Source organism: Vombatus ursinus, unplaced genomic scaffold, assembly GCF_900497805.2.
Source record: "Vombatus ursinus unplaced genomic scaffold, bare-nosed wombat genome assembly UNPS02000582.1, whole genome shotgun sequence".
In the NCBI taxonomy this organism is placed as follows: domain Eukaryota; kingdom Metazoa; phylum Chordata; class Mammalia; order Diprotodontia; family Vombatidae; genus Vombatus; species Vombatus ursinus.
In genome coordinates, this window is record NW_020940360.1 from 27,618,675 (window position 1) to 27,635,203 (window position 16,529).

The 16,529-nt window shown below is 35.0% G+C and overlaps 1 protein-coding gene across 1 annotated transcript in view; it reads left to right on the forward strand.

Moving 5' to 3' along the window:
- The window catches only part of GRIK2 (glutamate ionotropic receptor kainate type subunit 2), a 790,978-nt gene that overhangs the window by 270,936 nt on the left and 503,513 nt on the right, over window positions 1-16,529 (forward strand). The window contains exon 3 of the mRNA XM_027855426.1: window positions 3,489-3,746. Coding sequence (XP_027711227.1) covers window positions 3,489-3,746 — 258 coding nt within the window. The remainder of the gene's footprint in view (window positions 1-3,488; window positions 3,747-16,529) is intronic.

The window sequence follows — 16,529 nt, forward strand, 5'->3', positions numbered from 1 at the left end:
TCTTGTTCCAAGTGATTTTGTAAAGTTGAGAAAGCTAAAAATTCCATGATATCCTTGAAACTTTAAGAGGAATCTTTAAAACAAACAAACAAAAAGCCAAACCTTAAGTATGTATCTTTCATGTCCAAATAAAACTTATTTGGTTTTTCTTTATATTAATAGAAGTGGACACTATGGTGAATTAATATGGTGCAGTGAAAGTTAAGAATATGCAAGGAGTAAGAAACAGTTTATGCATCTGTATGGAACATTTTATGTGTCTGCATTATTCACAAGTTTGTTATGAAAAAGTTCTTTGTCAAACATAAAGTACTCTATAAAATGTGAGCTATTATTATAATGCTCTACTAATTTCCATCTCTAAAGCCATATTGGGATATAGTAGTAATTTTGGGTCCCTAAATGCTGTCAGAAGAGTGTAAGTTATGACAAGTTCTATTTTGCTGGGCAGGTTTTGAATTTAGAGCGGGTAACTGATCATGTCTAATGTCCAAGGAGGACTAGCTACTTAGATTCAGTGAGCTTTATCTTGAGGTTGGCTGCAGGGTGATTTTTTGGGAGCCATAGCAACCACCAGAGAACGTTTATACAGATAAAGAAAGGCTGTAATCTGTGTTGGTGGAGGGAATACTCACATTAATAAAATAATAGATTCCTGAAGTATTGAAGTAAATAGTATCATTGTATTTGAATTTCATGTTTTAAGGCTTTATTTTGTGAAAAGAGAAAAAAAAAACACATCAGGAATGGGATGGAGTGAGAAATGGCCTTGGACCTAAGGGGACCTAGGTTCAAGTCCCACCCCTAGTATATATTAACTATTTGGCCCTGGGCAAGTCATTCTCAGTACTCTAGGTAACTATCCAAGACCCTCAGATGCATAGAAGGTATTAACTTGTTTTGACAGAGGGAGTTTCCTCACCTGGGAATTCCTTGTACCAGTGAAATCACAGGTCTAGTCCCTTTCCAAATCCCTAATTCTATTTAATCTGTACTTCTAAATATAAAAGAATAGAAAAGAGTTCACATTTTTAGCTTATTTAATTATTAGAATCACATTTTTATAGGTCTTTGAAGTTTGCAAAGTGTTTTACGTACATTATGTCATTCTAATCTCATGACTAATCATATAGGTCAATATGAGGTATGTGGGGTAGATGGCTATTAAAGATCTTACTATCCTCAATTTAGACATGATAATATTGGCTAAGAGAGGTTGTGTCTTATTTATGGTCACACAGCTAAGTATCAGCTGGGAAATTTGAACCCATTTCTTCTTGACCATAGGCCCAGCATTCTATCTACTATATTGTAAAAATACTGAGTAATAAACCTGAGCTTCAATATTGCTATTTCATTAAGTAACTAGGTAGACTTTACCTTCTACTGACAAATATTAAGGTAATAAACACTTCTGGAGGAAATAGACTATTGTAATATTGCTTAGTTCAAAAGAATTTTTATATGGATTTTGGCTTTTTGAAGTGGCTACTTTTAAGATACTTCATAAACTTGTGATGGAATAGAATCTCTTAAATGAAAGTATGCATTGCTATTTATATATTCTTGTGTTGGTCCAGACAGTTTCTTCAAACTATGCTTATTAGCATTAATGGAAGCTTGTGTAAAGGGTTCATGTTTCTCAAGGTGAAAATGTGTCCTTTTGTTTGCAGCCAACTAGTATTTATCAAAGCCTACATTTTGTCTGCCCTTAGAGTTCATCTCTTTATAAACGTGAAATGATTTTACATATTTCAAAACCACTTTTGTGTGATGGAAGATTTGGAGGGCTGTAACCAGAGGCTAAAGGTTACATTGAAATGGTTATATTTGTCCCCGTAGCTGCAATATCAAGGTTACGCAGGCAGGCTGCAGAATTTGACTAGTGACATAGTTCATGATTATTTCCATTAGGGAGATGTAAATGTAAAAGCATGCTTAGAACAATTAATGCTGGAGAATACTGAGTATGAGTACAGATGAAATATTAATGGATCTTTTAAAATATTTCTCCTTTAAATATCAACCTCAAAGCAGGCTAGAATATTATCAAAGAGGAAATGATGCTATCCTGGAAATACTTAAGGAAACTAGAGCATCAAGTGATGAAAACATCTGATTTTCAAAATATTAGACATCACTCAAAACCTTTTTCAAAAATTCAAAATTTACTAGCAATAAATTCCCCTTCTTGGTTTTTGCATGAATTTAGTCTGATCACAAATAAAAGCTCAATCCTGACTTAAAGAGGGAAGATACCATGAAGTAAATCTCATCCCATGGACCTCATCTATACTGAGTTTCTGCTAATTAAAAGTGTTTGGGTATTGGGGATTGATATAGACAAGGATAATAGAAGAGCCAAGTGTAGCATTGTGTTTGAACTCTGTGGGTACTCCATAAATACTTATGGATGAATATGAAGAGTTTGTAAAATAATCCAAATGCTACACTAAATATCTTTATTCATGAATACAAACAATTATATTTTAAAGACAAGTAAATAAGTAGCTCCAAAGTTTTTAATTTTATCTTTTCACTCTATATATGATTTCTAACAGGAAATATGAATCACTTCATTAAGTGAATTTTTTAATACCTAAAAATTCAGCTTCTTAATTGAAATATTCTTACACTAATTTCTTGGGGACATTTTTGTTAACATGCTGGTCTATAATATTTTAAGTCTTTCTTGGTTTCCATCTTGTAAAAAATCTGGCGAAGTCCATTTATTTTTAACTTGACTAAGAAAAAGGCTGTTTTTCAGTCTGTTGAAGGTTTTCATTTATATAATCAATAAATAAGCATTTGTTAACTGAATATCTGGATTGACAATCCACATACTCTTAAAATTACTGGATAGTTGCTAATATTCAACCTTTGCCCTATGCCCTATGGCTGAGACTATGTATCTATTGATGCTAACTTGTATCTGTGGAAGAGTGTGAAGTTAGCGACTTTTTGACTGCTCCCTTTTGAATTTATTGTCTCAGGTAAATATATTATTTCAAATTCAGGGCTATTCCCAGAAAAAAAAACATACATAATATATATGCATAATATATACACATCTATGTCTACATAGACATATATACAGCATAATACATATTATATATACATTTGCATATATACTGTGCATATATATGGACTAGAAAATTATAAATATTTGATGAAAATGTAAAACTCTCCCTGTGTATTGCTGAATTTGGATGTTGTTGAGCTCACTCTCTTTCTTCCTCCCTTCTTTCAAAGTGACTTGTAGAGGATTTAGCTGCAGGTGTCTGGATGTTTTAAATCTCCAGGTACAAGACAAATGTTAACGATGGAAAAACTAGAAGTGAAATGAGTTCAATACAAGTGATATTTAAAAATTGTCATGATCAGAATAATGCAAGATTTTGCCTTTTGGCTCATGAGATTAATGCTTTATCTGCTGGCACATTGGCTTCTCTCCTCTCATCATTGACAGACTTCTATCTCCTCTTCAGCCTGTGATCAGCTGTCTCTCGGGGTAGCAGCCATCTTTGGGCCTTCTCACAGTTCATCAGCCAATGCAGTGCAATCCATCTGCAATGCCCTGGGAGTTCCCCACATACAGACTCGCTGGAAGCACCAAGTGTCAGACAACAAGGATTCCTTCTATGTCAGTCTATACCCTGACTTCTCCTCACTCAGCCGTGCCATTTTGGACCTGGTGCAATTTTTCAAGTGGAAAACAGTCACAGTTGTATATGATGACAGCACTGGTAAGTTTAAGTAGCTTGTTTGTGGTTCTGTTTTTTATTTATGGATTTTTTAAATGTAAAATTTTATTCAGTTTGTAATTTGTAGCATTGGTCTTTTGGTGAGCCAGATTAAATGGAATCCTCCTGATAAGCTAACAACTTGGTAAAGGAGCAAGAAAACATCATAGTTCTCTCATTATAACACAAATTACAGAGTCATACAGTTGGTTTTATGCTTAAAGGAGATTTTGAAAGCAATATTTTGCATGTATAAAACAACAGCATCAGTATTCTAGTGATAGACAAGATACTTTTAGACCATATGTGGATTTTTTTGCCCAGTTCTGGGTTACACATTTTAAGTAGGACATTGATAAACAAGAACATCCAAAGGAGTATGACCATTGTGTTTGAAGGAGCTCAGGAACATGCCATATAAGGATTGTTTGAAACAATGATAGATGCTTAGTTTGTTGAGTGAGGTCTAGGGCAAAATTAGGAGCAGCGGGTGGAAAAGGAAGAGAAGTAGATTTAGGGGAAGGACTTAAGGGGTAAAAAAAATCTTAACACATAGAGTTGTTACAAGTTGAATGGGTTGCCTTAGGAAGAGGTCTTCAAGCCAATGCTGGATGACCACTTGGATATGGTGTAGTGTGGAGATTCTCATTCAGGTTCAGGTGGGAGGTGCCTTCCAATTCTGAGATTCTGTAATGAGTATTTTGAAAACTTTGATGTCAATATTTGTCTCAGAGATGTAATTATTTATATTAAGGGGACAAAGCAACAACATATGACTATCTATCTGTTAGTGGACTACCACATCTAGCCACATTCTTACTCTGGCATATCCTTAACAGCTGGAAAAGCTCTTCATATGCAAATAACATGATGGAAAAAGAATAACACATTTTGTTTAAATGTCTATGTAAAATGCTCATCTCTTATTGACATCATTTTAAGGTCTAATAAGAGGCAATTTACCTAATGGCATTCTGCTGTATATTGGATACTGAGGACCCTAATGAATTTTCTCTGAACTTATGCTGAGTAATTTAGTCTCTGCCTTTTTGTTGCAATATTCAGTCTATTGTTTTATATCTGATTTGGGAAGCTATACTGAGATACAGGTAGTTAGTAATTAAAAATTCAGCCTCAGTCATTCAAAGTTATTGAAACATCTGAATAAGATATTGAATAATAATAAATTAGTGATGAATTTATTTGATTTAAAGTACTCATCTGGTTATCAGTATCATGGGATAGTTCTATGATCACCTTTTTTTTTTTAAATTTGCTCATAAAGTACTGGGGAATAGCAGTGACAATAAGAATTTCACATATTACAGTTATAGAAATAACTTGACCTATAAAATGGCAGATCTGAGAGAATGGTCCCTGAAATTCCCTTTCTGCTTTCAACAACAACTATGGTGCCAATGAAATATGTTAACATAGGAACACTATTCAACATACCACATTTATATGACCTTAGAGAAACTGACCTGTTTGCAAATATGCCTGACTTTAAAAAAATTAGTATATGGACTCTCCTCATGAGAAAGTGGCTTGATTTAAGATTTTAAAACAATGTAGCAATTTAAGAAATACTTACTGAGTTAAAAACAAACAAAAATTACTGGTTAAGCTTGAGCCTTTTTATACTACTTTTTTAAAAGGGTGATTTTAAAGTTAAAGTGACTAAATTTTGGGCCCTTTGAAGGTGTATTTAAAGTCACAGATTTAGAGTTACAATGAACCTCAGAGTTCAAATGGTCCAACTCTTTCATTATTCAGAGTAAACTGAGATCCAGAGATCTTAAGTGATTTGTGCAAAATCACACAGAAAGTAAGTGGCAAAGCTTAGATTCAAATCTTATGCTTTTAGTAGTGTGTTGTATTTTTACTTTATGCTATAAACTAAACTTTTGGCTGCACTTTGACAAGTCCTATCTGCCTATTCACAAGTGAGAAGCTCATTTACAAATAGGTTTATTTTTGTAAATGGGCCTTAACATGCACATATGCACATATTAATTTATATAGAACTTGTTTATTATGTCTTAATCTAATTTACATAAATATGTGAATAAATAATGTTAAATTCAATTGAACAAATGTATATTAAGTGCCTACTTTGTGCTAGACACTAGGCATACAAAGCTGAAATACAACATTGTACCTTCCTGCAAGGGAGTATGCATATTATTGTTGAGCATGCTTATTTCCTAAAATAGGTAAGACATAATTGATAATATTTATAGTGTTAAAAAAGAGATAAACAAAGAAATTTAAGAATAGTCAGGTGAATTGGTCTATAGGAAATGATAAGAAGCAAATTTGTAATTCTTTCTGAGTGTTCTACTAATTAGATTATTAGATACCCTTATAGGTATGTATTGAACTTTGCTGGCATACATGAAATAACATTTTCATTCTGTACATATGGTCTAATAGGTATCTTAACATAGCACGATAAGGTACTAGACTTGGAGTCAGGAAGATTTGGGTAAGATTCATAAGATCATGGATCTAGATCTGAAAGGGATGTTAGAGGTCATCTAGGCCAAAATCTGTCATTTTACAAAGTAAGAAACTGAGGATCAAGAAAGTTAAGTGATGTGCCCTAAGTCACGTAGATAGTACAGAGGTATGTAACCAGGGTATGAATTCCACCTCTGATTTACAAGCTATTTGAGTCTGGTCAAGTCATTTAACTTTTGTATCTAATGATATTCTGTAGGATATACTAAATCACAGATAAGTTGCAATATGCATTGCTGGAAGGAAGGAGTTTCTTTACCCCAAAATATCACAAATCCTTCACAAATTCATGTATAGTATCTGGGTTATATCAATGCATTTATGATGAATATAGGCATATTGTTAGGTGGATGGTATTGGCAAAGCAAAGACCTATTCTGCTTTCACATTATTTTTTTCATGAATCACCTTTAAAATAATACTGTGATAAAAATTAACAGCCATTTTGTGGTTGGGTTAACATATATAAAATGTAAAGTGTGTCCTGGTCTAAATCTGAATCTTTCAAAACATTTTAAGCTATATTCATATGAGGTTTTCTTCTGCCTAAGTTAATATAGATCTTTGGGAAAACAAAAGGCCCTAATTACTTAAAATCTTTTTTAATGTCAACTCAGAGGAACATCTTAAACATCTCTAGTTGTAACCATTTCTTGGAAACTGCTCTCAGAAGAAAGAAGTTTGCTAATGTCCTATTTACAAGTGGATAGCAATTTGGTGCATCCAATTGCACATATTTTCAGCATTGTTTGTAATTAACTAATTGCCTGATTGTAGCTAATAGCATATACATTTGGTTAATTGAACCCACAATTGCCCACTTTTAATTTAAGTGGTCCATTTTAATTTAAGGTCAATTATAAGTAGTCAGCTGTGTTTGAAGTGTTTACATATGGATTTGAGGCTAGGACAGGAAGCAGAAACACTTTAAACCATGAGTCTAAATGTATCTATCAGCTGTAAGATTTCATGTTCTCCTCCCCTCCCCTCCTCCTTTCCCATCCTTTTCCTTCCCCTCCCTTTCCTTCCCCTCCTCTTCTCTCCTCTCCTCCAAATAAGGGAGATAATAAGGCCTTCTGGTTAGAGTATGGGCTGAGTGTCTGCAAATGAGTACCTGGGGCTCAGTTTACTCACCTGTAAAATGTGGGGACTAGATGACCTAAAAAATTCCCTTACATTTCTAAATCTAGACCCTTCAATTGCTTTCATCACTTCTAATCAAAATAAATGGGTAAATAGCATGACAGTTGGTCTTTGAATTGGAATAGACAATAGGACTCAATGGGAGGAGAGGTCAACCACGACCGTGGAAGATATTTTTGTTGTTCACTCTTTTCAGTTGTGTCTGACTCTGTGTGACTCTATTTGGAGTTTGCTTGGCAAAGATTACTAGAGTGGTTTACCATTTCCTTCTCCAGCTCATTTTATAGATGAGGAACTGAGGCAAACTGGATTAAGGGACTTGTCCAGGATCACACTAGTATTAAGTATCTGAGGCCATATTTAAACTCAGGAAGATGTCTTCCTGACTCCAGGCCAAGGACTCTATGCATGAGCCACCTAGCTGATTTTTTTAACCACATACTAAATTCGATAACTATTGTGATCAAAAATCTAAATGAATTCTAGTCTTTATGTTTTGGGTTGATGCTAAGACTTTGGTAAACCATTATACTTGTATTTTCTTTATCTCCTTTCAAAAGCAATTCATTATGTATTCTACTCACCCCATTTTAAATTCTAATTTATTTTGTTGAGTTTTCCAGTTTGCTGCTTGATAATTATCCTTCTATAAGGTTTTTCTCTTGCCAACAAAAATAACATCACTCTACATAGATGCAGTGAAATTATATGTTATAATGTTGGAGCTAGACAAACCATGAAAATGATATGAACAGGATATAGTCTTTTTATGATCATTAGCATTTGTTGTGGTCTTGGATGAATGCTTTTAAACACTGTAGAAGTCTGTTAGATCTCTGAATGATGTCCAAAAAAGAAGGAAAGAATTGGCTTCAGAAACAAGATCGTGTTTCTGTCAGTCATTGAGTAGAAGAGGAGTCATTTTAAATTTGAACTAAAAATAAATTAGGAATGTGACAGCTTGTAAACAATCTCAATACTGAATTGTATTTCCTTGTAAATCACTGCACTTCCAGCTTTGTTAACACACCAAGCACCCCCTTATGATTTATGTGCTCAGGGATGCTTGATATGTTTTATTTGTTTCTAAAAAGTTTTATACTATTAGAATATTGTAGCATGTAGTTGACCCTGGTTTCTAGAAGATTTTTTCAGCATAGTGTATGCTATGAAAGGAAAGTTTTGAGGCACCCAACACCGTTGTCTATTGCTTTGAGGTCCAAGCATATTTTGTATGGAAAGGCCCATCTCCAGAAGGTTGAATACCAGTAGCTATTTTGTTTAATTTCTGTAACCCATGAAAAAAATGTATTAATGGGGGATTGTTTAAAATAACAAAATATTTAGACTTGCTAGTTATCCATAGATAAGATAAAAACACTAGCGGCATTATTTTGATAATGCAGTGAAAATAATCCTGAATCACTCTAGGATAATGACCCTATACCATCATTTTGCTTTGGCTGCGGGTACTCACAACCTACCCTGTGGTCTTGCAAAAGGAATAAGACTAGAGGGAAATGTGCTTTAAATCCCAAATGATATAGAGTTAAGAATTTGGTATATTCCTTTGTTTTTTTAAACCTTTTTCATACTGATTTCTTTAGTGGAATAGAAAAGTCAGGCAAAGTCAGAAAGGGATGTGGACATTGTTAGCAGTTCAGTGATGATACAGATCAGATAGGATCATAAGACCATGGATTTAGAGCTTATCACCTTAGAAGTCACCTAATCTCTTTCCCTTCATTTTTCAGATGAAGGGAAGTCCAGAGAAGTTAAGTGATTTACTCATAGTCATACATCTAGTAGATAGCAGAGCCAAAATTCAAATCTAGATCCTTGGGTTCCAAATCTTACATTTTTCTACTGCTTTATGTAATTGTCATGGTACTGGGAATTAATTGGGCATGGTAGCTGGTGGATATATGAAACTGTAGCCTGGTATTTTATCAACAAATTCAGTTGCCAGGAAAGTTCTTAAACTGGTCCTATATTGCACTTGTAATTTTAGTTTTGGGGTTAATTTGCCAAATTAGATAGGAAATTATGACAATCAAGAAGGTTACACAATGATGGTCACAGTTTCAGACACTTTTTCCAGACTTCAGAGATTCAAAGAATCTCAGAGTTGGAAAGGCCTTACATGACATCTGGTTCAAGTAACTGAAAGACATGCAGTGAGGGGAAACCTACCAACTTTGCAAGTGGTCCATTCCACTCTTGGAAATCTCTAATTGTTAGGGAAATTTTCTTCATAGGAAGCCTACATTTATGGCTTCTATACATTGCCCAAAACAAGTATTATGTTTCATATTATGAACTGATTTTTTTCTTTTTTCTTTAAGTTTTAATTAAGTTTAAGTAACCCTATATATAGATGAATTTTTAGAGGGAAAGCTAAATTGATAGATGGAATAAATAAATAATAAGTAAGTACCAAACATTTGATCTGACATTATGAAACTTAATAACTTGATAAGGGGAAAAACAGGAAAAAATGAAAGCAGTTTTTACTTTTCAAAATAGACAACTAGAGATGACTTTTCATTAAACTTCTATAAATGAGTTTTTAAACTTGTATATAGACAAGTCACTCAGTAGGCCATTTGAGTTGGTATCAGACTGTAAAATGTCAAATGATAGTAAGCATTCATTTTCTTTTTTGAAAGGCTTAAATTTAAATAGACTACAATAATACATTTTTATTCACATTATGGCTTTCTAACAAAAGATATTCACTCAAGAATACCTATTTGGAAAGTAATATTTCTCGGTATTATGAAATGTAGAATCAGATAATTTTGATCTTATTTCAGGGGGTGGGGGAAATTTGGATCCAGGATGATTATATGTTATACTTTCTAAGTACAGTGTTTCAAGTGCTGTGTTCTGTAATTCCAAGTGCAAATACAATTAGCAATTATGTGTTAAACCTAATTATTTGGAGATAGTTGATTACATAGTTTGGTGTATTAGTGTTCCAAGAAGGTTTCAGTATTGCTGGTGCAGTAATGCCTGAATATAGTTTCTTGAGTAAATTAAGCAAACTTAGGAAATTGGCTATGGTATTATTTCAGGTGTGCTAATTATATAGTAGGAAATCTTTACCAATGGACATATAGGTTAATTGTGTTTTAAAAACACAGTTTTAGAGACAGCTAGTGAATAGAGCACTAGGCCTAAAGTCAGGAAGTATGAATTCAAATATAACTTCAGACACTTACTAGGTGTCTGACCCAGGGCAAATCATTTAACCTCTGCCTCAGTTGTCATCTGCACAAGGGAGATAACAATGGCATCTGCCCCCCAGGGTTATAAGGACAAAATAATATTTGTAAGGCACTTTATAGCCTTCAAGTGCTATATAAATGCTATTGACAAAGTACCAGAAAGGGAAGGGAATAGAATAAGCATGTATAAAGCACTTACTACGTGTCAGATAATAAGTGCTTTTGCAAATATTGTCTCATTTAATCTTAATAACAACCCTGCAAGGGGTTTCACAGCTAGTAAATGTTCAAGGCTGGATTTGAACTTGTCCTGATTTCAGGTCCTGTATTCTATCTAATGCACCACCTAGCCACCTCTAAAAAGGTAGATTAGGTTAGATTAAGGAATGATAGAGCTACATTGTTGGCCCAGTCTTAGTTTTGCCAACCCTATTTATTGCCTTATCAGAGTTCTTCTGTCATGTGGTCAACAATGTCAGGGATCATTAGAGAGAAATAGATTTAGAAAAAAAAAAGGTGTGATAAATAATCATTGGGATGTCTAGCCAACAGCTTCTCTAAATCCATTGAAGATCTATAATAAGAATAATTGTTTCTACAGATACTTTTTGTCTTGTAATCAAAATACCCCATCCCCCTTTCCTTACCCTATCCCTCACTTTCCTGGTCTGTAAGAATTCCTGGTGTGTGTGTATATGGGCTGAGGCAATGGGGAATTAGACTAAATGTTGTACTGTAAAATTTCTTCTTGTTCCACCTCCTGCATACTTTGGGTAGACTGGTGGAAAGGTGGAAGGGATGGGCATAGTCTTGAATTGTACAAGATGCAGGGGTATTACATTCTAGAAGAAAAGAAAGCTCTAAGCTTATCAATTAAAAATGTCAAATTCTGCAAGTAAAGACATAGAGATAGATATGTGTGTATACATGTATATATATGCCTCTAAAATGCATTATATGTGTATACCTACATATACATATATGCACACAGAGGAAATAGGAAATATTTAAATTTATTTTATTTATAAAAGCCAATTTCATTTTTTATCAGATTCATTTCATGGGACAAAATAATGTATATAACTTCTCTCTTGTGAATTATATAGCATTTTCCAAGTAATTTAACAATTTTAAGTGTTAGTAAAATACCTTGGCATTTCTCTTACTGTATTTTCAGCCATTTCTTAATTTGTTTGAATTTTAGAAATAAAGATTAGGAATGACAAGAGGCCTTATAGAAACCATGCTGTGTTTTAGATAATGGCTACATTTGAGCTACTTTAGTGATTTTGTGAATAAATTGTGAAATTATTTAGAAATTTAGAGATGACAGACTAGTTTAAAATGCATAAGAAGGAGCTTTGTTTTAAATATTTACTTCCATCTATCCTAAGGATATTTAACTTATCTGACCACCACTCACTCCTATTTTTGAGTGCATGATTATTTTTTTCCATTTTCCTGAACATGGAAGATAAAATAGGAAATCATAAAGTTTCACTGTATGCATCTCTTCCTTCTAAAGAGAGGATCAGAATTTTCTGGGGAAATTTCCTAGTTGAATTGGAGCAGAAAGGAAAAACTCTGGCCCTGTTGGGGTTGGAATCTGAGCCCCAGAAAGGAAAAACTCTGGCCCCAGACCATTTCCCACCCTTGGTAATTCTATTACTTCATGGACTCTGTACTTTCCCACATGGCCAGGTCTCTGGTGTTCCCCTGAGGCTATGATCCCATAAACTGGCCTTTCATTGTGGCTATACCCAATTGCCCCTCCATTGTCTTACCTTGCAATGGCCCCTGGCCATTTCCCACCCTTAATCCTAGCTAGGCTCCATTCTCCCTTGTCCAGGAGGTCCAGGTTCCAGGAGTTCTGTTCACCCCAGCTTACTAGCCACTCCCATTGAGATGTCCTTAGGCCCTTCCTCCCATCACCCCAAACTACTTGGCCACTCCTAGATCTTGCCCACAGTCTTTCTGTATATAAAGTCCATCTTGTCTCCATTAAGATGCTCTGATTCTTAGAATCTAGCCAATAGCTCATGGATGCTCAGATTCCTTAAGAGTCTAGCTAATATGGGGAATCTTCAATAAACCTTGTTTTTGGCTGCAAGAAGGCTTGGGTCGACTTCTTTCAGGCAGGACCTGGGTGTCATGATTTTGGGGTTCCAGGACCCCTAACCTCTAGACCGCATTAGAATGATGAACATAATGATGGTTGAGGAAAATATGGGGCAGCATTGTTTCCTCAGACTTAGTTTTGCTAAATTCTACCAATTTGCAAATGTCTACTGCTTTCTAAAGGACTATAATTCTTTTTATCTGATCAGTGAAGAAAGCCTAGATGCATTAGAAAAAAAAGAGGCATTGTTTTAGGAAAAGGTGACTCAAAAGGGTACTTGTCTTGGGACTCTCCTTTGATGATCAGATTGGAATTTCCCTTTACAATAATGGAAGATTTTGAGCTCTTTCCACTTGTTCTCACTCAATGTTATCTAATGTAGAAGTAGCCCCAGTGGTCATAAATCTAGCTTCACCATGCACTGCATGACTGTCCTATTGACATCTAATCAGACACAGGACTCAAAGTAATTCATATATGTTCTCAAATGCATAGAAAACTAAATTACTGATGACATTAGGTTTCATTTTTTCTTCAATTTAGTCACTTTACTATATATGTAGTTTTATAATTTTTATCCAGTTCTTGTATGTGATGAAATGATCTAATTTTTATAAAAGTGTATGAGACTGTCTGTTATTAGAGCATGCTAGTACGTGAATATGCTGGCAATGGTTGAAAATGTTATTGACTAATACTTGCCATGAGTGTATTGTTTGGAGAGAATAAAATATAGTATGTGACTTGACATGTCAGTTTTGAGATAATGGTATCAGATAGAGTACATCAATTTATGTTTTTCCTTTTGTATTTTGGCTACATATTTTTCCTTAATCTTGGAATACAAGAAGATTGGCTTAATCTACAAAATATTTTGCTTCACTAAAATTCATCCCACTCTGGACCACTACCTTGTCATGGTGGAAGGGTTTGTGTAACTCAATAAAATTATAAGCTATGTTGTGGAGGGTTACTGAAGACAGAGGTCATAGTGGAGAGTTCTGACAAAATATGATCCACTGGAGAAGGAAATGGAAAACTACACCAATATCTTTGCCAAGAAAATTCTATATACAGTACCAAAATGATAAAAGAGACAACCTCAAGAGATGAGCCCCTCAGGTCAGAAGCTGTCCAATATGCTATTAGGGAAGAGTGGAAGACAGCTGCAAGTAGCTCCAGTACTAATAAAGTGGCTGGGCCAATGCAGAAAGGAAGCTTTGCTGTAGATGCATCTGGCGATGAAAGGAAACCTGATGCTATAAAGGTCAATATTGCATAGGAACCTGAAATATAAGGTATTTATAGGTAAGCTGGTCAAACTGGAGATGGAAAGATTAAACATCAACATCTTGGGTGTCAGTGAACTTAAATAGATGGGAATGGGTAAATTTAATTCAGGTGATCACTACGTATACTGCTGTGGGCCAAAATTGATCAGTTCTATGGAGACCTACAACATCTTCCAAAAATAACACACACACACACACACACACACACACACACAAATGTAACATTCATCATAGGGGATTGGAATGCTAAAGTAGGAAATAAAAAGAATAATTGGAATAATAGGCAAGTTTGGCCTTGGAATACAAAATGAAACAGAGCAGAAACTAATAGAATTTTAGGGGCAGCTAGGTGGTGCAGTAGATAGAGCACCAGTCCTGGAGTCAGGAGGACCTGAGTTCCAATCTGGCCTTAGACACATAACATTCACTAGCTGTGTGACTCTGGGCCAGTCACTTAACCCCAATTGCCTCACCAAAAAAAAAAGAAAAAAAAAACCTAATTGAATTTTGTCAAGATAACTTGGTAAACAAAGCAAAGGCTCTTTTTCAACAACTCCAAAGGTGACTCTACACATAGACATCACCAGATGGTCAATATTAAAATCAGATTGATTATATACTTTGCAGCCAAAGGAGAAACTCTTTAGAGTCAGAGGTAGGAATATTTCATGCAAAAACTGACATGATAAAAAACAAAAATAACAGGAGCTTAACAGAAGAGATTAAAAAGAGATGGCCAGAATATACAAAAGAACTATATAATAAAGATCTTAACATCATCAGTAATCACAATGGTGTGGTTACTGATCTAGAGCCAGACCTCCTGGAGAATGAAGTCAATTGGGCCTTACAAAGCATAGCTAAAAATAAGGTTCCTGGAGGTGACAGAATGACAGCTGAGCTATTTAAAATCCTTAAAGATGATGCTATTAAAGTGCACTCAATATGCCAGCAAATTTGGAAAATTCAACAGTGGCCTTTGGATTGGAAAAGATTAGTTTATGTCCCAATCCTAAAGCAGGGCAATGCCAAGGAATATTCAAATTACCAAATGATAACCCTTATTTCACATGCCAGCAAGGTTATACTTAAGATTCTGCAAGCTAAGTGTCAGCAATGTGCGAACTGAGGATTTCCAGAAGAATAGGCTGGTTTTTGAAGAGGCAGAGGAACTAGAGACCAAATTGCCAACATTCCACTGGATTATGGAGAAAGCAAGGGAGTTCTGGAAAAAAAAAATCCACTTCTGCTTAATTGACTATACTAAAGCCTTTGACTGTATGGTTCACAACAAAATGTAGTGTTGAAATAAAAACTCCTGTGAACTGCTAAAATGGAAGAAACCCTAGATCCAAAAAGGGGAACCTGGAATGAGCCAGAGTTAGATTATAGATTAAAAAAGTTATAAAAGTGTTTATTGTCTAAGAAAAAAAGCTTGCAAGCTGGAGCAGAGAGACAAAGTTCTCAGCTACTCAAAGGGGAGTGGGAAAATATTTATACATATTTGAGCTATTTATGGTTAAGTGGGTGTTAATGGAGAAATTCAATAAATCAGAAAGTCACATGGGAAGTGAGGGTCTAGGGCGAAGATATTTGTAAACACAATAAATCAGAAAGCAGGATGTTTACTGCTCTTCAGATAAATCAGAAAGCAAGCTCTCTCTGAGCTGCTTAAGGCTGGTCTTGGCCATTGCAGGAATCTCTGAGTTCAGCTAAAGTTTACTCTCAAAGGATTATTGACTCCCTGGGCTTCAGGAGTCCTCCTGATTGGCTAGTTGTTGTACTACTCCATTTTCTGGTTCCCCTGTGAAGAAGGGAAGCTCTAGAGTATTTAATCTGTTAGTATAGTCATTACAGAGCCCATATTCACAGTGACAAGTCCTCAAGGAGAAGGGAGTGTCAGATCATTTTACTTGTCTCCTGAGAAGCCTGTATCCAGGCCAAAAAGCAATATTTAAAACTAAACATGGAACAATTGATTGGGTTAGTATTGGAAAAGAAATGCAACAGAGCTGTATAGTGTCACTTTATTTATTTAACTTATATGCAGAGTACTTCATGCAAAATGCCAGGCTGGATGAAACAAAAGCTGGAATTAAAGTTGCCAGGAGAAATATCAACAATCTCAGATGTACAGACAATACTTCTGTGATGGCAGAAAATGAAGAGGAATTATGAAGCCTCTTGATGAGGGTAAAAGAGGACAGTGTAAAAGCTGGCTTGAAGCTTAACATAAAAAAAAAAAACCGTAAGATATTGGCAAGTGGTTCCATCACATCCTGCCAAATAGATGGAGAAGAAATGGAAGCAGTGTCAGATTTTATATAAAGACTACTGCAGACAGCAACTGAAGCTATGAAATTAAAAGATGCTTGCACCTTGGAAGGGAAGCTATGGCAAATATGGACAGCATGCTAAAAAGCAGAAACATTGCCTTGCTGACAAAGGTCCATGTAGTCAAAGCTATGATTTTTCCAGT